Here is a 23860-nt window from a genome sequence, read left to right as displayed (position 1 = left end):
TTGTTTGCATGTTGTGGAAACGTGTCCCATGTTTGTTTGTGTGTCTTTATTGGAGGGCTGTGTGCGTCCGTTTTGTGTGCGTGCCAGACGTAAATGTTGACATGTAGAGGGAGGGAACCGCAGACGGTTTAGAGCAGCTGGGTCGCAACAGCAGCTCCCTCCAGCCAGAAGAAGTCGAAGTCGTCGGTGGATTGACCATGCTGTGTCTTCGACAAGACAAGACCATACGACTGTTTCTTTTTGGGGGAGGGAAATCCACACAGAATTTCTATTGACCCATAAATATTTCACACTATTTGGGACTAGCTATGTTTCTGTATGTATTTGCTGCTTGGTGGCAGGGGGCGGAGGAAACATCGTGCTATATCTGTCCTGGGACACTCTCCAAGGTAAGTGCTTCGAGATCTCGGTGTGAATGTGAAAGTGTGTGAACGCCCATGTTGGGGTTATAATAAGACAGAGAAGCAGATGGGCATATTTATACCACTGATAAACAAGCAAGCTGCAGCTCTAACATGGTGGTAGAAGACGGGGGAAACAGAAAACACTGAGACTGTGCTGGGAACTTCACTGAGCTTCAGGAAAACCTCACCACATCAGACTGAATCTCAAATCGCCGGCGTCGATTAGAACCGGGTCAACTCTAACGTGTACCACGAAGCGGACAGGGAGTGTAAACCCCTGGGGTGAACATTTGAAAATCTGATTGACACGACAAAGGACAGCAGTCATGCCAGGCTCAGGAGGAGCAGAGTGAGTGAAGCAGCTTCTAATGAGCCCTATGTTTGTGTGTGTATGCTTACTCATGCATATTTGAACATACAATATTTTGCAGATACGGAGTGACACATTTTACCCAGCATACAGAGCTGGTGCTTAAGATGAAAAAAAAAACTGTGCAGTTCAGAAATGAATAAGATATTTGAACATGTTTACGCTGTCAAGTAGTTGCTACGTGCAGAGCCCAGAGGATTCTAAATACAGCACGGTGTCACATGAGGAAATCAGAGCTTCATGTGCGGTGCCCACATGTGAGGGTGTCATCTTGTTTTGAAGTGCAAAGGCAGAAGATTTCTCCACCGCCATCCTCAAGCAGAAGCACAGACCAAACAGGCTCATTGTGGACGAGGCCCTCAATGAGGACAGCAGCATCGTCAGCCTGTCGCAGGTGCGTAAGGTGCACATACAGCCAACGCCGGACTCGTTGGTTCTCAGACTCGTCTGCGCGTGTGTTTCCATCAGAATAAGACCGAGGAGCTGCAGCTCTTCAGAGGGGACACGGTGGTGCTGAAGGGGCGGAAGCGACGGCAAACGGTGTGCATCGTCCTGACCGACGACACCTGTGGAGATGAACGGATTCGGATGAACCGCGTGACGCGCAACAACCTGCGAGTGCGTCTCGGTGATGTCATCAGGTAGATCTCCCACCTGTGTCTGCCAGTTGGAGAGCTGACAAGTTGGGTTTTGAGATGTTTCTTCCGAAATATTAATAGATGATATGTGTGTACTCATAGTATCCATGCCTGTCCTGATATCAAGTATGGAAAAAAGATCCATGTCCTCCCCATAGATGACACCATTGAGGGCCTGACAGGAAACCTCTTTGAGGTTTTCCTCAAACCTTACTTTCTGGAGGCTTACCGGCCTGTACACAAAGGTACGGCAACACCTCTCACACCAAGGCGCCGTGATAGCTCACCTAGTTGATTGGGCGCCACATAAACTGATTTGTAAACTAGCTTCTGCCCTTTACTGTATGTCACCCCCCCTCACCCCATTGCTTCCTGTGTCTCTCCATTAATATCTGTCCAATGAAGGCGTAGAAAGGACAGTGAATCTGTGAATCTGATAACACAGTCAAATCAGCGGTGTCCTCTGCACAATACCACGAAACCGTTTATTTTAAGGTCATCCATTCTCCAGACACTCAGTGAATGTAATAGTTTGTCGTTTGTGTCATCAGGGGACATCTTCCTGGTGAGGGGGAGCATGAGGGCGGTGGAGTTCAAAGTGGTGGAGACGGACCCCAGCCCTCACTGCATCGTGGCCCCGGACACTGTCATCTACTGCGAGGGAGAGGCCATCAAGAGAGAGGTCTGTGAGACATTTAAGTCTCGGGCTTGTGTGAGTGGGAATCAGCATTCTGTAACCGGCAAGAACTCGCCCTCAAGATCATCTTCTCCGAAGCAACAGTGCCAGAAATATTTGCTTGAGAGTGCATGGATTTAAAAAAAAATGTAAATTCTTGCTGTTTTCTGTCATTCTCTTCAACATGGTTTCTCAAATTTTCAGCGAAGTCATTTCTCTTGCTGTTCATAAGCAATGACATTGCAGGGCAACCGTGTGAATTCCACACTGAACAAAATGTTGCAATATCAGGACTTAATTGTTGTTTGTTGCTAAAATCTGATGTGATGAAAACTATTTGAAAGCTTTTTATATGAAAGCTCAGACAATGTGTTGGGTTACACAGACTTTGACCTAACCCTTGTTTCCCTTGTTTCAATTTGTCAATGTGTCATTGACACCTCTTCCTGTTGTGGTGTGACTATTCAGGCCAGAGGAGTCAATATAGCCCCTCATGTTGATCTACAATCTGGTTTGAGAGGGTCTGAAAAAAGACTTCCTTCCTGAGGATAACAAATATTGACAAAAGTGCTTAAACTGGCTTTTAATAGGCCAGAAAAAAAACACTTGGCATGATGTTTCGCTTTACTCCTTGAGAATGAAATGAGTCAGTATGGATCCATTCATGGCGAGTCAGTATCAAAGTCTTCAGTAATCCAGTTTGGATGAACTCATACATAGAAAGCTGATGAGAGGATCTATTAATCAGCACACTGTGGGCCTCCAAACCTGTGACAGGATGAAGAGGAGACTCTCAACGACATCGGCTATGACGACATCGGAGGCTGTCGGAAGCAACTGGCTCAGATCAAAGAGATGGTGGAGCTTCCTCTCAGACACCCGGGGCTCTTCAAAGCTATAGGAGTTAAGGTGTCATGCATGAGAGCAAACTATCACTCTGTGCACCCATTTAAAAATCTTCTTTTCATGGTATCATCGGGCATTTCTTTTTAGTGTACTCTCCTCACCTCTCTCAGCCCCCCAGAGGCATCCTGCTGTATGGCCCCGCAGGTACGGGGAAGACCCTGGTGGCCAGAGCTGTAGCCAATGAAACCGGTGCCTTCTTCTTCCTCATCAATGGTAGGGCTTTCTTCTGATCACAGCGTTGGTGGATGATGCTCTTGCAAAGTCAAAAAATAATAAATAAATCGCAAATAGAGACCAGAATCTGATCTGATGGGACAACAACGTGGCATCTATTATTCTGTGACCAGGTCCTGAGATCATGAGTAAACTGGCGGGAGAGTCAGAAAGCAACCTAAGAAAGGCGTTTGAGGAGGCAGAGAGCAACGCTCCGGCCATCATCTTCATTGATGAGCTGGATGCTATTGCCCCTAAGAGAGAGAAGGTAAACAACAGGAAAACAGTCTAAACGCATGAGTTCGGCATAGACAGTGTTACATTTTCTTTGTATGAAGGTAAATAAGAAGTTTGATTGTGTGTGTGTGTGTGTAGACTCATGGCGAGGTGGAGCGGCGCATAGTGTCCCAGCTCCTGACCCTGATGGATGGCTTGAAGCAAAGAGCTCATGTGGTTGTCATGGCAGCAACAAACCGGCCAAACAGCGTGGACCCTGCTCTAAGACGCTTCGGTCAGGACAAACACACACACGCCCATACACGCACACACACACTTACATAGCTTTTACACGTCTGTCGATGTCTCTCCAGGCAGGTTCGACCGTGAGATTGACATTGGGATCCCAGATTCGACCGGCCGACTGGAGATCCTGCAGATCCACACCAAAAACATGAAGCTGGCAGACGACGTGGACCTGGAGAAAGTGAGCCTAGAAAAAAAAAACATATTGTTTAACAATTAATATGACAATTAAACCTCAAATAATGACTTAATATGATTGATAGGTTTTAATCATCACTTTTTCCAGCGTTAAGTAATTTTAGCTTTCTAATTGAGATGATCTGCTAACTTTGTGCTTTCACCTTGAACTGAAAATCATTTGGGTTTTAAGCTGTGAAGAAAAGTGAAGATGAAAATCTTTGAAATTATGTTGAATCTGATCATCATCAGAACAGTTGGAAAAATGATGGGATTAATCTATGACAAAAACCATCAGATGCTATGTGGAATAAAGGAATAGCAGCCCGTGTTTTAGTGTGGTGTCTATACAGCATGTGCTAATCTAATCGATAAATATTCAAATTCTGAAATTCTAGAAATAACTGATTAAATGCAGTTTATTTTCGTTGGAGTTAAAGTGACGTACACATGCTCTGATGACATATCTCTCATCTTTATGTTTTTAATAAATAAATATGACTGTCTCTGAGCTGTTTAACATGCTGTGTGTCAGATTGCCACAGAGACTCATGGCCACGTGGGTGCCGACCTGGCTGCTCTGTGCTCAGAAGCTGCTCTGCAAGCCATCCGCAAGAAGCTGATCCTCATAGATCTGGAGGATGAATCCATCGATGCTGACCTGCTCAACTCACTGGCTGTCACCATGGACGACTTCCAAGTAAACAAACCCAAATACTGGACTCTCTGTGTGTAATACACACACAGAGAGTGTGTATATTCATCGGAAAGATCATGTGAGCTAGACATTAGTGTTTCTTAAGGAAAGAATAAACGAGAACTCCTCTCCCTAACGCCATCATGTCCCCCCTCAGTGGGCATTGAGTCAGAGCAACCCATCAGCTCTGAGAGAGACGGTTGCAGAGGTGCCTCAGGTCAACTGGGAGGACATCGGAGGACTAGACGAGGTCAAGAGAGAACTGCAAGAGCTCGTTCAGGTGGAAAAAACACTCACTCATCAGAACCCTTCACAAAATTACACAACGCATCCCAGCAACTACACATCAATCTTCATTATTCTCTCCTCAGTATCCCGTCGAGTATCCTGACAAGTTCCTGAAGTTCGGGATGACCCCGTCTCGTGGCGTGTTGTTCTACGGCCCTCCAGGCTGCGGGAAAACCCTGCTGGCTAAAGCCATCGCCAATGAATGCCAGGCAAACTTTGTCTCCATCAAAGGACCTGAGATGCTCACCATGTGGTTTGGGGAATCAGAGGCTAACGTCAGGGATGTGTTTGATAAGGTGAGAGCAGAGAAATGAAAGAAAAGATAATAATTCTATGTTGTAAATTTGGGTTTTTTAACGTGAGCCCTATGCTGATCAGTGTACAGTCCTGTTTTACACTGTAACCTCTCTGACCTCTGCGTACAGGCAAGACAAGCAGCCCCATGCATCTTGTTTTTCGATGAGTTAGACTCCATCGCCAAATCCCGAGGAGGTGGAGGTGGGGACGCAGGTGGTGCAGCTGACAGAGTCATCAACCAGATACTCACAGAGATGGACGGCATGTCCGACAAAAAGAACGTTTTCATCATTGGTGCCACAAACAGGTGCAATTTTGTTCCAGCATGTCTGTGTTTAAGATTGATCCCTAGATGCGAAACTGATTTCTTCTCCTTCCTCTTCACACCAGACCAGACATCATAGACGCAGCCATCCTGCGGCCAGGTCGTCTGGATCAACTGATCTACATACCGCTGCCTGACAAACCCTCTCGCATGGCGATTCTAAAAGCCAACCTACGCAAGTCCCCTGTTGCACGAGTTAGTGAAACACACAAACATTTCTCTCAATATGCTCTCTCTCTATATATATACATATAGTAAATATATATCTATATATATATGCTCCTCCTTCCTGCTCCATCCGTAGGATGTGGATCTGCAGTACCTGTCTGGCATCACAGAGGGTTTCTCCGGAGCTGATCTGACAGAAATCTGTCAGCGTGCTTGTAAGATGGCCATCCGAGAGGCCATTGAGGCTGAGATCAAGGCTGAGCGTCAAAGGCAGAACAGACCAGGCATCCCGATGGTCCGCTACTGTTCTCTATTCTTGCTTGTTTACACCGTATCATACTGTATTAAACAGGAGATTACTGACTTTCTTACTCATTATCACACACATCTCAAAGTAGTACCACGCTGTGTGTGCTTGGTACTGACGGAGACTGTGGAACATAAAATGTTCCCTAAAGGGCGGCTATATGTTTCGTAACATTCAGCCTTTGGACTGGGAACACACACATACACAACGTGATGTTTTAACGTGTAGTCCTTGTGTATTTTTCTGTCTGAAGGATGAAGATTTTGATCCAGTCCCAGAGATCAGGAAGGACCACTTTGAGGAGGCCATGAGGTTTGCTCGGCGCTCTGTTAGTGACAATGACATCCGCAAATATGAGATGTTTGCTCAGACTTTGCAGCAGAGTAGAGGGTTTGGAAACTTCAGGTAAACAAGCAAACACACACACACACACACACACACCACGTAAAATGTAGCAATTCACATAATTCATGTGTTAACCTTATTTTAGTTTTACTTAAAGTTCCTTCTCCTCACCACACAGGTTTCCCTCTGCCACTGGCACCCAGTCTGGAAATCAAGGGCCAGGCCCTCGGTCAGGGAGGCCGAGTCAGTACAGAGAGGAAGGCGATGACGATCTCTATCAGTGACAAAAACGGCAATGTTGTTCGCTTTCAACTGTGCTTTGCCTCCTTGAAAAGATTGTGCCAGACAAATGAAAGAAGGGGAAATAGCAAGAGAAAAAGAAACAGGGAGAAATAATAATAATTACGGGGATGTGATCAGATGGATTAGTCGCTTTGGTTTAAGGCGTTTGAGATAACAAATAAATATATAAACCCAGTTACATTAACTTTCTGTTTTCGCTGTGATCCGTTTGCATTATGGAAATGACGTAAGCTGTGTGTATGTGATTAAACTGTAATAAAAGCATTTATTTATATGTTTTTATAATGAAAATGTTGTGTCATTTTAGAGACAGGTTTGCAACAGATAATGTAGCTAGTATACCAAAAAAGAAAAAAACATGTTAATTTTAAATGGTATCATTATGAATATATATGTATACACTCACAACAACCAATGCGTATTAGCACTATTGGGGTGTCTGCTTCTACAAAATATATTTTGACAGATCAGATGTGTAAACAACTTTAACAATAAATATATGTAAACAAAACATCAATAGTGACTGTATTCTAAATAGCTGCTACACTTTCAGAGTCCACGTGTCTGTTTACACACAGTAAATTAAAGCCCTGTGTTGACTCAGGCAACCCAAAAAAATAATTACTGAGTTATGATGTAGGGTTTTATAGTTTTTTATCATTCAAGATTTGAAATAAAGCTGTAAACGCTCGTTATGGTAAAAAGGGAGCCCTCACCGAAAAGCGGAACCTTTGTCATATACTCAGAGGGACGGGGTTTCACGGGAGAACCGCTCGGCTGTTTATTTCCGGTGACAGGCGGAAGAGGTAGCAGGAGCTTGTGGAGGTGACCGACCGAATGGCAGATAGCAAAATAATTTTGGGAACACGGAATTAGTGCGAAACATAAGCAAACAGAAACCATTGTTTCTAATTAAAGGTGCACAAATATCGTCGGTGCCATGGGAGCCCACCTGGTCAGGCGGTATATCACCGAAAGGGACACCGAGCCGGACCCAGCCAAGAAATTTGAGTTCGACCCCCATTTCGGCTTCGGAGAGAGGAAAGAGAGAGGTTCGTCTGCAGACCCAGCTCAGTGGGCCATACAACCGCATCTCACTGTGTTTTACTTTCCTCTGGAGTGCAGTTTATTCATCATTAGTTGTGCTAGTTCAGCTCTTCAAAAGCTAACTGACATTAGCATTGTGCTAAAGCTTTAGTTGAACTGAACCAAAGACCGTACACAGCGAAAAATCTAAACATCGAAGTAACTAATGCTTATTTTGAGATAGTGCCGTCGGAAATGATTCGGTATTTTCTGTAAAAAGAGCAATTGTTACTTCTGATGACTTCTTATGATTTACCTGCATTCTGCCTGCAACTTGACATATTGTAACTGTACTTATAGAAATTAAAACTAGTTATACTTCCATAATCCACACACTCTACGTTTTGATATGTTTCCCGGCAGTGTATTGTTTAGTATATTAATGCCTTGCAGCACACATACAAATATGTGCATATATTGCAATATATTACATAGTTCACTGAGAAATTTTAAATGTAGCTTAAAATACAAGTTGTATATATGTAACTCAGATGACAATAATAATTTAGTGGACAAATTGAGTCTAAAAACAAGATTAATCCAAATGATCCATTTCTAATTTATTGCACTTGTGCAGAAAAAGTGGTGGTGGATGTGTGGAAGCTGTTCAAGATCGGCCCAAAATGCGACATTAAGACATTCAAAAAACGATATTGTATCGGAAGAAAAAATATCGCGATATATTGCCATATCGATATTTTTTCCCCATCCCTATTTGCATGTATGTTACAAAGGTTATTTATTCGAGCTTGAAACACTAAGGAATGGGTTAAAATTCCTCCAAATCGCTGTAGACGACTGATCAGCAACCATAAGGGTTTAGTGGCTGACGTTGCTGCACAAGGGGGGTCACCAATATACCAGGAAAAATACTAATATTTTAATATTGTAGTATTCTTAGATGTATTATAATGTTATTATTGTTATACAAATCTTCTCCTTGGGACAGGACTCAAACCACAGATCTCCATATTGTAACACCTACTAAGGCTGAAAATGTCTTTGCCTTTGACAGAGATGATAGCGACCCAGGAGCAAATGAACATGGCCCAGCTGCCAGTGGAGCAGAGGGACTACTGTGCTCATTACCTCCTGAAACTCATGAAGTGCAAGAGGGACAACTGGCCCAACTTCTTGGCCTGTAACCACGAGAAACATGACTGGGATTACTGCCAGCACCAGGAGTAAGTGTTTTCCTACCCAAAAGGACATTTTTCCTTTCAGCAGAGCAAGTTTTTTTTTTTTGTGATGCATTGAAAGAAAACTGAGATGTATGGTTCGTGCAGTCAGGAGTGGTTGATTTGGTGTCATTTTGATGCCATACACTCCGTGATTGAAGTCAGTCTGACCTTCTCAGATCCTGTTTATCTTGATGTGGTTCGATAATTCTAAGGAATAAAATATCATGAACTGAAGAACAGTACTAGCAACGGACTTCAAAATTGTTTTAAGAGAAAAAAAAAAATTGCATTTATTCCAGCCAGAAAGAAAAAAATCTGACCTTTTTGGTGCTATAATGTTAATATTCAGTGGCCATATTATTTCAGTTCAATTACTTTATGGCCAGTCTGGTCCTATCAAAGTTCTGTCTTGAGGCCTTTTTGTTACAGTAACTGGTTATAAGTTGTACGTTAGTGTACAACACATGATGTTGTTAATTAAACTTAAATCTTATAAAAAAAATCTTTGTTTGTATATTTCTCCCTTGTTTAACACAGGCTTTGTTTCTGCTTGTAGTTATGTGATGCGCATGAAGGAGTACGAGAGGGAGAGGAGGCTCCAGCTGAGGAAGAAGAGAATCGAGTCTCAGGCTGCATGAAAAGTACATCATCTGATTCTACTTCTTTGTACATACCTGCTACTATTAACATTAAACAAAACTGTTTAAGTTCTACAAAGCCCACAGTCTCATTAATGTAGGAAACATGTCACTGGTGCAACTATTGAAAGTGAAATTGGGGTTGAAATTCATTCCTCTGCCTAGATCAGTGTAAACATTTATCCCAAAAATGACTGCAAGGACAAAACAACATTTGATTGACTTTTTTTAATAAATTACTTCAGACGTCAACAAAATTCAATTCTGTCATGGTTTCAGATTAAGGTTTATGCATATCAAAACTGAGGAGTTTAAGATGTGTTGAATATAGCTGGCGACAGATTTAACCCCAAAACAACTGTATCAGATGATGAAAAACAAGTTGTCATTTAGAGTTGTTTGTTTTTCTGTAAACACTGGGTAGTTTCAAGCTGAAGACTGCTCAGGGAGATCAAACACACAAAAATCGGTTAACCAGCCAGAATGGGTTTGTCTGTCTGCGATAAAAAAAAAATTACAGCAAAGAGTAGTGTTAATTTTCACTCAACATAACGTAAGCTGAAGACAGGAGGGAGAAGCGAAAGGCCGTATCAAAGGAAAAACGGGGGCACAGGCTAAGATTTATTCAGTCAGTCTAGTAAGTTCCAGTGTAGATTTTGGAGGCGAGGGGGGGGGGGGGGGGGGGGGGGGGTTGGTTGATTTCTGGAAAGGGAGAAGTCTCTACTCAACTCATACACACAGGGAGAGCTGAATGGGTGAGGGAGTGGCAAACTATTCCTCTACAGTATGAAGGGCAAGATGGGTGAGCGGAGAGGAGGGTAGTCACGGAACTCCTTCAGGTAGCTGCGGTGCTTTCCCTTGGCCCAAACGGTCATCTGAATGAAACCCACCAAGGTGAAGAAGGCCACCGGCAGACACTGAGTCATCAGGGTGAAGCCAAACCAGGAACCCAGCTGTGGGAGAAAGAAGACAGATGGTTTATGTTTTTCTCTCCTCCTGTCCACTCACTCACCACTCACTACTCCCTTTTTTACCAGGCAGCTAACTGGACACTTTAAATGTCAGATGAATCAACATTGCCATCTTTTAAATGTGGCGGCACTGTGGGATGGTATCAGAACACAGCATGTTCATAATGGCCACTACTACCTCAAACTACTGTGAACATTTCTGTGTTAGGGTAAGTCAGACTGATCTAGAACTAGTGCACAGTATGTAGGAAAAAGTTCTGGACATGCATACATATTGATACCACCAGGGGGCAGCAGCTCCTCTCAACCTAAAGGATCATGTTCCAAAACGGGTGAGATAAATACTTTTATTTATGACCCTTTCAACTAAGTGGTTTAACATTATATTAGACTTCTTTTTCTAGCAATGCCTCAGTCACATGGAGAAAACTACTACTGCCTCTTCCAATTAATGAAATGTTACCTCATAGGTGTAGTTAGGGCAGGAGACCAGCAGGAAGATCCAGGTGAAGGGGTTCTTGGTTGGATAGGGGATCTTCCTGGTCTTAGAGCCTGGATGCAGGAAGCAAAAGAAAGGAAAGAAATATTAATCCATCTAGTAATTCTTAGTTTAACATTTTGGACTGATATTAAACTAAGTTGTAGTGACAGTATTTACAACAACCTCGAAAGAAAACCAAATTCAGCTCTTCAGAATGAAAATAAGGTCCCGTATGAACAGTCGTCATAAGTTTAGCGATATATTGACAACTTGTACATAATCACCCAGCTCAGTTATCATGGAAACATGCACTGTGGCCAAAGACTGGTGTGTTTACCTGGTGGACGGAGGTTCCGAAGAGCAATGTGGATGGAAAAGTTGCCGATCTGACAGAACTGCAGAAGAAAACATTGGTAATGTCACATAAATGATTCATCGCTCAATGCAATAGACTAACACATAACATTCATTTCCAAGGTTGTATCTGACACAATTCCAGTATTGTACACACACCTGGATGCAGACAAGACGAAAATACTGTGTGAAAGAAGTATTCATATTTAACAGTCAAATAAAATGTGACATGTACAAGTGTTCCTACCAAGAATATGACGAGGGCAAGTCTGATCTGCTGCTCTCCGTAGACTGCAAAAGACACAAAACTTAGTTTAACTGACACGAGTCTATGTGTGAGTGTTGCGTCAACATGTAGCTGCATGCATACTTACTGGGTGGTGTATATAGCGGGTGGTTGATGTAATAGGCCATCCATGCTGCAAAGCCCCAGTAGTAGGTACAGTTCTGAAACGCAACGTCAGATAGAGACCCTTTCTTAAATACAAACTCAACTACTCATTTTTCACCTTTTACTCAAGTCAACACACAGATATAAATGTGAGCAAGCTACGACAGAGCTGAAGATCGCGCCTCACCTTAAAGATGTTGCGTAGCGGCATCGTTCCATGAGAGAAGCGATGGACGAACAGCGTCTCCAGGAGCCTCTTGACATAGTGGAAGGAGTGGCACATACAGGCGAGACTGGAAAGATGCATATACTCTATTAATCTATTAAAAAGACTACATGGCATTCTCCAAACGAACAAGGTAGAAGAAGAGCTCTGAGTAGATGTAGATGCATGCGATGGATGACGTCCATACAAATATGAAAGTGAGTGCTCCACTGATTTACTCAGCTGTTCTTTAAAATGGGGTCAAACTCTTTGCTCATTATTGATATTAAAGGTGCTGTTTAAAGGATTCTGTTTTTACACTGTTTGTTTGATCTGCACAGAAACTAATATCGAAACACTATTATGCATATGGGCTATTTGTTAGAGGTTGCCATGAAACCAACCCAGACCTCGAAGTCTTTTAGTCTTTTATTTACTGGATTCTAATAGTAAGATGATTATTGGCTTTGGCTTTTGTGTTCATGCTATAGGAGGGTTTAGAGGTGACTGCTGAAGCTTCGTTTTAAATTGAATCTTCGAACTCTTTCCAAGACAGTGTTCAGTTTAACAAACTGTCCCACTGGACATGTTGATGAGATGCTCCTGCTAGAAGACTCTACCTAACTATATAAAGCCTGTGAAGGTATCACTGACATACTCACTGTACGACCCAGTGTTGACTGGTGGTAAAGTCATATTTCGGGGCATAAATGAAAGGAACCCTGAAGTAGAACATCAGATAGATGACCAGTGGGCCGGTATACTCAGTCAGGAAAACCTGGAAAACACAAAAGTAAAACAGGAGAAGTCAGTCTTGACACGTTCTCTATCCTTACTCATTTAGCATCTGCAGTGACGTTGTCTATATACGTTACTGTTTAAATCATATAATGATATTTCTCTTCTGTTCCATTTGTTGTGTCTCTCCCCTACCTGTTTATCGTCTAAACTATAACAGTGGTCTAAATCAACCTCAAGGTCAGCGGGAACTTCTGCCCCACATACGAACTCCCTTTTCACTCAGTGGGAAATCTCAATATAGCTCTGCTTGATCCCACTTGCACTCTGGTGTATTTGGGCTTGTCGGGGCTGCTGGTCCTGACTGTTGCAGGACGACATGTTCCCGTGTTACACTCACTGTGACCCAGCTGATCTGAGCTCCCAGGTCTCTGAAGTAGAACGTTGCAGTGGTTCCCACAGGTAGATGCTGCAGAACATCCTCATCCTTCAGCGACTTCCCCTCTGAGACACACAAGTCAAAGTGAACAATGAGTTGATTGTGGAGAGGAATAGTTCTACATTCACTTGCACTGTGATGGCAAAGCGTCACATTCAAATGTGACATACTTGGGTCAAGGCGAATGGACTGTCGGGCTGGATACCACTGAGGATCTGAAACAGAAGACGGATACATATTTCACAGCCATCTTAAAACAGATTTCCTTGATCTTAGAGCTTCTCTGGTTTATGAGGCTTCGGATATCTGTAGACACTCACGGGTCTTGTGGAACATGGACTTGATCTCCCCGATTGTGGCATTTGGCTCGACCTGCAAATAACACGGTATATAAGAGAAGGGTCGTGTACGCGCACACAAACAAACAGATAACAACCCTGTTTTCCATTCATGATGGTGATTAGTGGTAAATATAGCTCTGGCTGTGCCCACACATCCCATGGATGTGGGCAGCTGGTATTGGGGCTTCACAGATCCAACACACACAGACACAAAAACTCCAGCCAACATACACAACCTTGTGCCAGGCTGCTGGCAACGGCTCATCTTTACTTAATATAAACACAACGACCTCAAAGCCGAAACGTAAACAGCACACAAAGGAAATATGGACACACGCAGTTATTATAAGATGACAAAGTTGACTGAATTGATCTGAAATCCAATTTATTTGATCAAACTGAGGCTGTGTACACTCTACATTCCTCCCCCACTAACTTCTGTTATAGGTGAACATGTGTCATCCGTTTAAAAACAGAGAGACTTTTACCGATCTGAATCTATACTGTAGTGTGGTGAGTTTTCCTGGTCTTTGGTCAGCAACGTGCTATTAGCACTAGATAGTAACAGACAGCGATATTAATCTGTAATATTATCACCATTTAAAGCATTAATCACATTAATACAAAACAACAACACCTCTCATTGTCTGATAGCACAGCTGTCACTATATCTCTGGATTGTACTGTACGTAGTCACAGCTGTGGAGTCAGCTGAGGCTATATTAAGGTCTCGGGGGGTGTGCCAATAAAATATGCCAGATTGGTATGAGTCAAATTAAGGTATTGGCCATGACTGGCCAGCAATCTACACTGAAAATGTTACATTAATGCTTACAGTTGATTTGTCCCATCTTAATTTTAGTCCAAACGCTTATTATAAACACCTAGTTTCAGTGAGTTATACAGACATTTAATTTGGGAGACAGTAATATCTGTCCAGACTGGAAGAGATCAACACTATTTTAACAGCACAGGCGTAAGTAATAATGGTGTTTATTTTTATTTTCCACCTGAAACCAAAACCTGGGAGCAACTTTAGCATGTGGTCCATGTGCAGTGGACTGAACCATAGACAACCCTCTCTACCCACTGGTCATTAATACCTTTAAGCTTCACCTAGTCTGACAAGTAAACATGTCTAAAAATGTGAAAATGGATAATTTATTTGTCAAAAGACACAAGCAGAAAACTTGTTTGTTTATACTTTGGTCAAATCATGCATAATTATGTAAAGCGATTGTTCAGTCCAAAGCAACATTAGCGTCACCGTCGTGATTCTTATACATGTGGTGTTTCTTCTGCTTATAATGTGACTGTGTGAAAGCCCATGAAGCACTGAATTAAATGAAATAAAACTGCAAATAATTATTGGAGGGAGCAATAATTGTATGAATGTTACACAGTATTTGATAGTACGATAGATGACCTCCTGTCTGCTGGAGAGGTTGTGGAAACCACAACACAAACAACTACCATGTTTTCTGGGATCAAGGTCTATTGGAGAAGGAATTTTAAAGAAGTACCCCCCAAAATAAGACCACATATTTTAATAATTAATTGTCTAAAAAAGATAAATTATCATAGCTAAACATTTAAGAAATGTAATGCTGATGGCTGGCAAAAAGGCTCTAACCAGGAAATATACCACAATGGGCATCTTCACAATGGAGAGGATAACAGCATCTGCCCACTAGAAATTGGAACAATTATTGTCATATTGGGACAGATAGCTCAAATATGTAAAACCAAATAGACCAGATTACATTTTCGTAAACTGCTGATTGTACTATAGAGAACAGATCATGCCCACCCAGTTACACACACAGCATAAACAAACCATAAACATGCTTTCTTTTGGTTTGGTCATTTGTTCTCGTTAAGTTAGGCATTATCTGATGTGTAATGTACTTTTCATTTGTATCCGTCTAAAAGGAGCCAAATACGAAACTGAAACAAGTGACGGTTGAGAAAATGCTGCTTTTAAAATGCTTTAAAACAAACAAGTAGGATTTTCTCAACCGTCACTCATTTCAATGCCGATGACTGCAGTATGAAGATAGACTGTTAACAAGTATTTTTTTTACAATCTGCCATCATTTTCTGGTTGTAGCGTTGATCTTCAGAACATACCGTGTGATCTTTAATAGGCTGTAGGTATGTGCCCATAAAAGCTTTGGCTTCTGTTCACGTCCTCCTGAAGACCACATGCCACTTTGACATCGCTGCAGCTAGATGTTAGAAACCAACTCTCCGTGACCTCTGTGGAGCTCCCACTATTTCCACAAGCTTCATTCACTATCGGGGTCACGAGTCTGTCTTATAAACACCGACCCACACATGATGATACAGAATGGGAGTTTGATTCCTGTCTGTCAGTTTAGCACCGTTAGCCTACTTTAGAAAACTCGTGTCACCCGAAGAGCCCCCAAGCCAGATCTGTCAGCTCTGTGAAGCCTCGCCAAAGGTGATAAGATTGCAGATGCCATCGCCGTGGAAACTCTGCTAAGCCGACAACAGGGTATAATCTAGTAAGGATAGCGCCTTAAACTCCATGGTCCTGAGGAGCAACCTTTAATGAGTCGAGTCTTCCCTGACTCACAGTGTAATCAGCACCATGAATGTGACTAATGCAACTCTATACACGGACCAGACTCACACCAACAATACACTAAAGCCTCCTAATGTAGCAACACCAACCTACAGGTGTTAAAAAACTATCTAACACAACAATAACAATGAACAAGCTGAGTACTAATTACAGCAAAAGAACCTGATAAAACAAAAGGCTTAACATCCCATTGAAAGAAATATATCTAATGCAACTGTGAAGTCCCAACTGTAAACACAACTTAAGTCAACAACATCACTGGCCAAATATACATGTAGTGCAAACGGGTTGTCGTGTTGCAGCTGTTAAATCTGCCACACTTCATAATGCTCACTTTCAAATAACACAAGTCAAAACGGGGCGTTCAACAGCAGCGACCTGCAAGCAAAGGTGAAAATGTGCTGACATTTACAGCACAGTGGTCGAGTATCGACTCCGCTCCCACTGCCAGATATAATCCATGACTTTGAATTTTACACAAGTTAACAACAAGCATCTAAACTTGTCTTCAGTATTCATAATAGGAAAAATTATTTATTGGACATTTTGAACTGTGGAAGGTGTACGGAGAAAAACACTAAATCGTTTCCTTTATCAACACTATTTCTATCCATATTCAATACTGTTTCTGTTTTAATGGTAACATTAATAGTTAATGTTCAAATGAACTGAGTCCAAGTTGGACAATTTAGGTGTTTTTGTGATGTATGCAGAGTTTTTAATTTGGGGGCCAGTATTTGATATGTATATATCATATATTTAAAAAACAAGACCAATTTTGCTTGTTAAATGACTTGAATTTATAACAGGCGTCGCAATAAGTCAGATTTCTGGTCATATCTTCCATGTTTCCAGGTTTTAAAAAAAGAAAATACAACTTCCAGCAAATGCAAAGTCCTTCATGTGTTTAAAACACATGTTACTCACCATGCATTACCACTGATAACATGAGCTGCATCATGTAGTGAGATCACGTAGGGACACATTTCACTGCACATAAACACCTGAGGTTTTGAGGCCATGGGATAGTGTTGTAATGCCCTATACTGTGAGTGAACTTCACCTCACCCTATATTATAAGCTAGGCCCCTTAAAAATAACACACTTAAATTATTGCATTGCACAGTTGTTTATGGCATTTTGTATAACCCCATCTGCATGCCATCAGCTTCTACCTTACCCCGGATAACCAAACCCAGCAACGATGTGTTGCATGTATGAAAGGCACTCCGGTGTGCGTCAGCGCAGAGTTATACTCAAAAAGCTCCACGCCCACTGACTGGCAGCGAGGACTATCGCTACAGAGGCTCCCTTCTAGAAAACACCTGACTCCCAAACACAGTCTTGTACTGTAACAGTAGATGTGGTGCATGTGTTGCATTCGATAAAAGCACAGAAAAGTTAGAAAGATTATTAAAGGTGCAAAAAAAAAAAAAACTGCTGAAAAATATGGGAAGATGATGTAGAAGTTCTTACCTTGTCCAGGAAGCAGAGCTTGTCCTTGGTCTTGGCATCCAGAATCTCCACCTCAAAGAAAACAACAGCCTTTTTAGCTTTTTTAGCAGGTTTGCGTTTGCCCGGGGCTTGAGTCGGCAGCGGGATTGCCACTGACAAACCGTTAGCTGACTTTTTACTGCTGGTGGCCTCTAGTGCTAAGGCATCCATGTCCACAGTTCTCCCCCTGCTCTCTGTTTATGCCCTTCTTCCCTTCACTCTCCCCCTCAGCTCTCTTGTCACCTCTCAACTGTCTAGCCAGAGAGGAGAGGGGCGTAAGTCAGCTGTGGAAATAAATCTGTCTCTCCCTGTTCCTCTAGCCCTCCCTCTTCCTCCTCCTGCCTCTCACTCTCCCTCCCCGTCCGACCCTCTCATTCCTTCACTTCTGGTGGGGTGCTTTATTTAACTGCCAGCCGACCCCTGCAGCACAAACATATGCCACATGTGTGTGCACAGTCGCCAAAGGCGAACTGTCATCTGAGTATATATCTCATAAAAGAATCTTCTGGAGCTGCTTCTCGTCGGGGATCTGGTGACGTGATGCTGAAATATAACTCCGCCATAAAAACGGACACCGGACGACCCCTGACACCTCTCAACTCCCAGCTAAGTGGGAAGATGGAGGAGAGGTGTGATGACAAACATGAGACTCCTTCCTAGTTTGACCCCTAGTCTTCCTCTGCCCAAATATAAACTAAACCTGCCAACTCTGCATAAACAGCCCTCTAGGGACAGACCTCACACCTTCCTATGATTAAGCAGTGACATCATTGGCTCACCGTTTATTATTCAACCAGTCCATCACTAAACACTTGAGACACCTGAATGCACCAGTCCACATGACCTTTTACAGTGTGTTACACCTTGAAACCAAACTGAGCAGCCAGAACTCTCAGCTGCAGACACGCGGAGTCAACTTATCCTGCCACCACGGAGGTGATAATACTCTAGACTCTGAGGGCTTAGTTGGGGCATTCCCCTGGGGGTAGCCCACCCCCTCCCCTCTCTTAAGACGAACAGTTGGGATACAGTTTCCATAATGAATGAAAGACGTATAGTCACAAGTGGCTACTGGGAGGTTTAGGCTGTGTAGTCTATTCATGGATTAGACTGTACAACTCACTTCTTCCAGCTTTAGTCCAGCATCAAATTTAACACTTATTTTTGGCAGAAACAACATCTGATCTAGTCAATCCAGTCGCATGTGAGGACGTTTGGGTACGTGAATGCATGTCTGTGCTGAAGTTCTGTTGTCTTTTTAGCCTAATTCCAAATAGATGCTCACTGCAAATTTCGTTACATATCTTTTTTTGCAATGACTCTGTGTGTTCAGTAATATTTTAACAGCGGTTGAAGGAATATGTGCTCTCTCTCTCTGTCTCTCTCATGGCTTCAAGAAGAGAGTCCTTGTTTGGGAGTTATTATCTGGGCAGAACGTTTTTGCTCAAGTGTTGTTCAACAACTATTCTGTAATCAGTCAGAAATTGATTGTGCATACTTTATGGAGAAAAATGGAAATGTAGGTCGAACATTGTGCACAGAGGAACCCGTCTGACACAAAAGATGTTTCCTGTGTATGAATGACCCAGCCAGAACTGACTTTATTCTTGTCCTTGCTATAATGGACGCCCAACACTCCTCTGGAACTGAGGACAGGGCTGTTTAATGCACCGTGACCTTGGCACACTTGTTAAGTTGTTATTTATTGATCTCCATCCTGACGTTACTTGGACCTGCACAAAATTTAGAAACTCTTACTCTGGAAGTCTCTATGTGCACTGTAATCTCCAGTAGTGAAGGTAATTAACCACATCGGTGATTGAGGAAATGACACAACCACACCCACACTGCGTCAAATATTCAAACAGAATCACACTTGTGTACTCAAATAAAATACTTCAATTTGAACATTTTTACTAGGAGTTATTTATATGCAGCAGCTACGAAGACAAAATATTTTAAAAAGACTCTTTGTAGCTTAGGACCCAACTTAGGACCCACTGCATTCACCCTACCAAAGGAATGTTGACATGAGGACACATGCGACCAAGACTACCTCCAAATGTGGTCACAGATTGGATCTCTCTAATGCGATTGTTATCTGGGACTAAGAGGCCTGAAACCCACCAGCCACATGTATCTTCCTATAACTGGGATTTACTGTATCATAAGCACGTGGTCCCAGAGGAGCAAATCCCTGAAAGAAGATTTTATAGTTATTCTTTCAAATGCCGCTCATTGGTATTTCATCTCATTAGCATGACGTAACATACCCTTTTACAACTTCCAACAGCACTTTTCAATTTAAACAACTAGTGTGAAAACAAAATGATCACATACACATAACACATGCAGGACACATGACACTGCAGCAGAGACTTCGGGGAAATGACCCCATCCCGGTCTCTGTGCCAGGCACACCCGCCGCCACTCAAACTCCCCACCGCCTCCTCCCCATCTGGTCTATATAAAACTTCTGGCAGTGACAGTCTGAGCTGGTAATGCACTCCGAGTGTGAAGCAGAGAGAGCTAAGCCTAAATCACTGGAGTGGACTTCAACTGTGCGGCAGCCAGTTGCAGTTTTGCTGGCTTGGCTCGTACCTTGATCAAGGTAAGAAATCATGGTTGTTACATGTTTTTAAGGGTTAAAAGATGGAATTTTGAACACATCGGTAGATACTAATGATTTGTGAGTAGAGTCGATCGCTGTGAATTTAGTACGGCTCTCTGGTGCTATCTGGTGTAAAAACAATGAAAAAGTGTTAACTCGTGAAATCCCCCAAAATGGAAAATAATTTCAGTTTAGCTGAAGCTGGAATGAATGTAATTTGTCACTGGAATATTTCTATGTGCATTAATTTAAATTCTGCTTCATGTGCTGTAATTTCAAAGTGATTCGACAGATTGAAAACACTGAAAGATTTAATGGAAATGATTACATACTTGTATTAATCAGTGTTTCCACTGGTGTGACCATGGAGCATTTAAAGTGCATTGTATTGCTCATGAAATATAGCCAGATTGTTTTGCTTTTCCAACTAGCATAGGGCTTTCTCTGCTATCTGTCTAAAATATCTCATTATAAAGTTTCTATGGTTACATATGAATACAATATTTGTTGGCGTTGAGCCATATTCTATGAACTGATTCACATGAGTGGAGTAAGTCTGTTGCTATTACCAAAAATGGCAATTGCATGTTTAAACAGTTGTAACAGTGGAAATAATACCGGTTCACACATACTTCAGTAGAGCACCTGGTCTACTTGTTATTGGATGGAGCCATCACACACTGGATGATAAATGACAGTCCAAGTGTAAATCACACCATCTTGATTCAACCAGTTTTAATATGTTAAGGATGAACAAACTCTCTGTGACGTCACTCGCAGGATGCCTGAAGAGAGGTTCTGAAGCTCAGTGTGGCGTCTACCAGAGTCGCCATCTCCGCTGTGCTTGACTCCACCCAGCTCCCAGTAAATCAAAAACGGGCAAAGAGGGAGAGCGTAAGTAGAGCGGAGGTGAGGTGGGCTGATGATGTCCAAGCAGACCCGTTAGTTGCCACACCCTTCCTTATGCATACCTTTGCATAATTTCAAAGGGCAAGTACTTTAAAATTCTCCCCTTGTAAAGTATTCCCAAACAACTCAACTGGCTACAAAGACACGAATATTATTACTCCGTAAACACATTTATGATGCATACGCAGAGGTCCCATGTGAATGGGCATTTTTATTATTATAATTTTTTGTCTCTTTCTACCTTGGGAATTATGAAGCAAAAAGTAGTCTTGGCCTCATATGGTGATGCCAGACAATTTGGGTAAAACAGAAACTCGTTTATCCTATGCTAACACGTCACACATCACATAATCCTAGGGGTACCATTTTTAAATCACGTGACGTGCCCAGGGAATATCAATCCACATGAAAAGGGCTAAAGTTGCAGATTTTAAGATGGGGGTACATTGGCGAATGATAGACAGCCTCGTGTGGTCATTTGAGAAACTTCAGCTCTTGACATTTCATTTTTTTTTCAGCCACTGAGAATGGCTTTATGTCACAAATATAAACTTCTTTATGTCTTTAAAATGTCTTGTTGTGAACGCCTGTCATTTAAAATGTCGTTTCTCAACCCACAGGTGCCAAAGGCCACATATGTGGAGAGAAAGACAGGCAACCAGAGCAAACACTGGTTGGGTCGGTTTCAAAGACTGTTTCAAATCCTGTCTGGTGGGTTTCAGGTGCTGTGCAACTGTTACGACGAATTTCAGTGCTTGCACAAGTTGTTACATATAAGCGGAGGCTTGACACACTGATGATAAAATATTAAAACAAGCCTTAGGGAAATGTTCAGGCACGTTGTTAATCAGATAACATTTTCCTCGCTATGTTATTGAAATGAGTGATTTCACGATTTGACCAAAAAGATTTTAAACATTTTGAAAGGGCTGAGATTGCGTACGAGACTGTTAACCTTCATTATTGGGTAAGAACGAGATAAGAAGCGACCGTGAATCAGTCCAGGCGGAGTGAGCTTTGTCCTACACAAGATGACCCGTCTGAATCTTTCGTGATATCAAGAATTCAAAACGAAAGCATAACTCATAATACCCGCGAGAACAACGATGGTTACTTGTGCAAGTGCTAGCCGTCAATATAACCAGGCCACAATAGTCTGGTCGCATAGGAAGCAGGCTATGACAGGCGGCGTTGCAGCAGCATGCTCCCGTTTAAAGCTCTGAATTTTGACGGTTCTGGTTGAGTTCATACTTGGAGACATTACACGAATTGGTTTCACTAATTAAACTGGACCCAAATCAAAAGCCCCATTGACGGTTTCCAGTTTCAGGGACACTACTTACCTCGTAGTGCTTCATCTTGGCAGTTTGCGCCTCTTCCTTAATATCCCCGATGAGTGACAGCTAGTCGTCCAATCAGCGGAGTAATATGCGACTGGTGAGAACGCTGGAGGCGGGCACTACTTTTCTTACAACAACCAATCACAATCGTTATTACTTAAATAGACACGCCCATGTCGTCGGCTATATAGCCAATACGATTTAAGCAAACAGAGAGGTCATAGGTTATCGTCTATGGCCAGTATATACGTTCAAAGTCTATGGCTAACATTTAAGTATTTATGGGGTTTCTGCATTGGGTTCTTGCGGTTTCTTGCAGTTTTAGTTAAAAAAACAAACAAAACAAAACAAAAAAACAAGACACTAGACCAAACTCTAGACCACACGCAAATTATTTTGTGACTTCATTTCCATCCGCAGAGCACTGTTATTAATTTTATGATTTCATTGATTATTTGCGTATTAAAGCTACTACGTATATAAATCAGAATCAGATTTACGTACACACAAAAAGAATATAAATATTAATTTTCAAAGAGCAAATAAAGGTTGTGCATGGATGTGCAAAAATCACCCAGGAATGTACACATTGCTCCTTTTGGACATTAAACTGTGTGTAACGTCTTCTTAAAACATTCTACATATTTCTGTTTAATTACATTTTCGTGTAAATTGTATTTTCCTTTTGTATGCATTTTATAAATAAAATGTGTTTCTCATATGTGTTATACTGTCCCTTGATTATTATCAAATTAAAGGCACTAGCAGCTCTACATGAAAGCTACAAGAAGCAAGAACCATTTCAAAAGTATGGGGCACTAAGAATTTGAACTTCACCTGTAAAGAATAAAACACTGTTAGTTGGGTGTGTCCAAAGAACTGTCATCATCTGCAGTGATTTACAAACATTGGCAAAGTCACTTTCATCCCTGAAAAACTGGTTTTCTTTCACTCTGCAAAGACAGCTCATTTTGACTTTGTACTGCAATTACTGAAACACTGAGCTGGAGTCGCAGACTTGACCAGACAACGGCTGATTTAATATGTGAATATATTTTCAGATGTTACTACCCAAAGTATGGGTGATACTTGGTTTTATTCACTGACTATTTTTTTAAGCAAACACTCACTCGCACACATGGCAATACTGCATTAATTACATGTCACAAGTTTTCCGTGGCAGGCACATCTTGCACAAAACATCCACAATGCTGCTCAAACTGAATCTCACATCCTGTATAATTATTTTCATATATTTGAATAAACTGCTCAGCCTGAGTTGTGGCAGTACATACTTAATTCAACTTAATACTGAAGTCTTAACTTGTTCACACCAGCATCTGACAGGCTTCATTATTTAGATCAGCTTATGGCCTACAAAAGTAAAAACACTGTACTTCACAACATGTATAGATATTGTTAAATATAAATATGTGT

The 23860-nt window shown here is 42.0% G+C and overlaps 3 protein-coding genes and 1 long non-coding RNA gene across 8 annotated transcripts; 3 read left to right on the top strand and 1 right to left on the bottom strand.

Moving 5' to 3' along the window:
- Positions 1 to 130: 130 nt before the first annotated feature.
- zgc:136908 (Transitional endoplasmic reticulum ATPase) lies at positions 131 to 6910 on the top strand. 3 transcript variants are annotated; one of them, XM_047575207.1, is made up of 18 exons: positions 131 to 389; positions 1057 to 1168; positions 1243 to 1415; positions 1515 to 1657; positions 1964 to 2094; positions 2866 to 2997; positions 3105 to 3207; positions 3342 to 3475; positions 3583 to 3718; positions 3798 to 3910; positions 4442 to 4606; positions 4761 to 4883; positions 4975 to 5187; positions 5317 to 5495; positions 5579 to 5708; positions 5818 to 5976; positions 6242 to 6393; positions 6512 to 6910. In XM_047575207.1, exons 1-18 carry the CDS (start codon positions 319 to 321, stop codon positions 6615 to 6617), a joined length of 2475 nt encoding a protein of 824 aa, XP_047431163.1. In that variant the 5' UTR covers positions 131 to 318; the 3' UTR covers positions 6618 to 6910. The 3 variants fall into 3 exon arrangements, with proteins under 3 accessions (XP_047431163.1, XP_047431171.1, XP_047431177.1); XM_047575215.1 differs by having other exon boundaries at positions 132 to 753; XM_047575221.1 differs by having other exon boundaries at positions 133 to 753; positions 949 to 1168.
- A 449-nt stretch (positions 6911 to 7359) lies between these two features.
- ndufb7 (NADH:ubiquinone oxidoreductase subunit B7) lies at positions 7360 to 9620 on the top strand. Of its 2 annotated transcripts, XM_047578290.1 has the most exons (4): positions 7360 to 7461; positions 7555 to 7688; positions 8738 to 8906; positions 9460 to 9620. In XM_047578290.1, the coding sequence occupies exons 2-4, from the start codon at positions 7577 to 7579 to the stop codon at positions 9539 to 9541; spliced, it is 363 nt and encodes a 120-aa protein (XP_047434246.1). In that variant the 5' UTR covers positions 7360 to 7461; positions 7555 to 7576; the 3' UTR covers positions 9542 to 9620. The 2 variants fall into 2 exon arrangements, with proteins under 2 accessions (XP_047434246.1, XP_047434245.1); XM_047578289.1 differs by having other exon boundaries at positions 7409 to 7688.
- Positions 9621 to 9754: 134 nt separating this feature from the next.
- tecrb (trans-2,3-enoyl-CoA reductase b) lies at positions 9755 to 23121 on the bottom strand. Of its 2 annotated transcripts, XM_047578288.1 has the most exons (12): positions 22427 to 23121; positions 17546 to 17596; positions 13441 to 13492; positions 13291 to 13335; positions 13082 to 13185; positions 12606 to 12721; positions 11926 to 12031; positions 11722 to 11794; positions 11595 to 11638; positions 11331 to 11388; positions 10976 to 11064; positions 9755 to 10494 (listed from the first exon to the last, which is right to left on the bottom strand). In XM_047578288.1, the coding sequence occupies exons 1-12, from the start codon at positions 22439 to 22441 to the stop codon at positions 10321 to 10323; spliced, it is 927 nt and encodes a 308-aa protein (XP_047434244.1). In that variant the 5' UTR covers positions 22442 to 23121; the 3' UTR covers positions 9755 to 10320. The 2 variants fall into 2 exon arrangements, with proteins under 2 accessions (XP_047434244.1, XP_047434243.1); XM_047578287.1 differs by lacking the exon at positions 22427 to 23121 and having other exon boundaries at positions 17546 to 17882.
- Positions 18006 to 23144, top strand: LOC125003993. The gene is made up of 3 exons (XR_007112299.1): positions 18006 to 20174; positions 20955 to 21068; positions 21704 to 23144. It is a non-coding gene; the product is annotated as an uncharacterized LOC125003993 (long non-coding RNA).
- Positions 23145 to 23860: the final 716 nt, after the last annotated feature.

The sequence above is a fragment of the Mugil cephalus genome, chromosome 2 (genome assembly GCF_022458985.1).
Source record: "Mugil cephalus isolate CIBA_MC_2020 chromosome 2, CIBA_Mcephalus_1.1, whole genome shotgun sequence".
Taxonomy (NCBI): Eukaryota; Metazoa; Chordata; class Actinopteri; order Mugiliformes; family Mugilidae; genus Mugil; species Mugil cephalus.
Note: the sequence above shows the minus strand (reverse complement) of the source record. Positions and strands in the feature narration are given on the sequence as shown.

What these genes read in the sequence shown, in the direction of transcription:
- zgc:136908 (XM_047575207.1), top strand. Translation starts at nt 319, where the DNA reads ATGTATTTGCTGCTTGGTGGCAGGGGGCGGAGGAAACATCGTGCTATA. An exon ending in CTTCTTCTTCCTCATCAATG is followed by an intron (nt 3,208 to 3,341) that starts GTAGGGCTTTCT and finishes TTCTGTGACCAG; the next exon opens with GTCCTGAGATCATGAGTAAA. An exon ending in CCCTGCTCTAAGACGCTTCG is followed by an intron (nt 3,719 to 3,797) that starts GTCAGGACAAAC and finishes ATGTCTCTCCAG; the next exon opens with GCAGGTTCGACCGTGAGATT.
- ndufb7 (XM_047578290.1), top strand. Translation starts at nt 7,577, where the DNA reads ATGGGAGCCCACCTGGTCAGGCGGTATATCACCGAAAGGGACACCGAG. An exon ending in CGGAGAGAGGAAAGAGAGAG is followed by an intron (nt 7,689 to 8,737) that starts GTTCGTCTGCAG and finishes TGCCTTTGACAG; the next exon opens with AGATGATAGCGACCCAGGAG. An exon ending in GATTACTGCCAGCACCAGGA is followed by an intron (nt 8,907 to 9,459) that starts GTAAGTGTTTTC and finishes TTCTGCTTGTAG; the next exon opens with TTATGTGATGCGCATGAAGG.
- tecrb (XM_047578287.1), bottom strand. Translation starts at nt 17,734, where the DNA reads ATGGATGCCTTAGCACTAGAGGCCACCAGCAGTAAAAAGTCAGCTAAC. An exon ending in AGCTCTGCTTCCTGGACAAG is followed by an intron (nt 13,493 to 17,545) that starts GTAAGAACTTCT and finishes TGTTATTTGCAG; the next exon opens with GTCGAGCCAAATGCCACAAT. An exon ending in CCCGCTATATACACCACCCA is followed by an intron (nt 11,639 to 11,721) that starts GTAAGTATGCAT and finishes TGTCTTTTGCAG; the next exon opens with TCTACGGAGAGCAGCAGATC.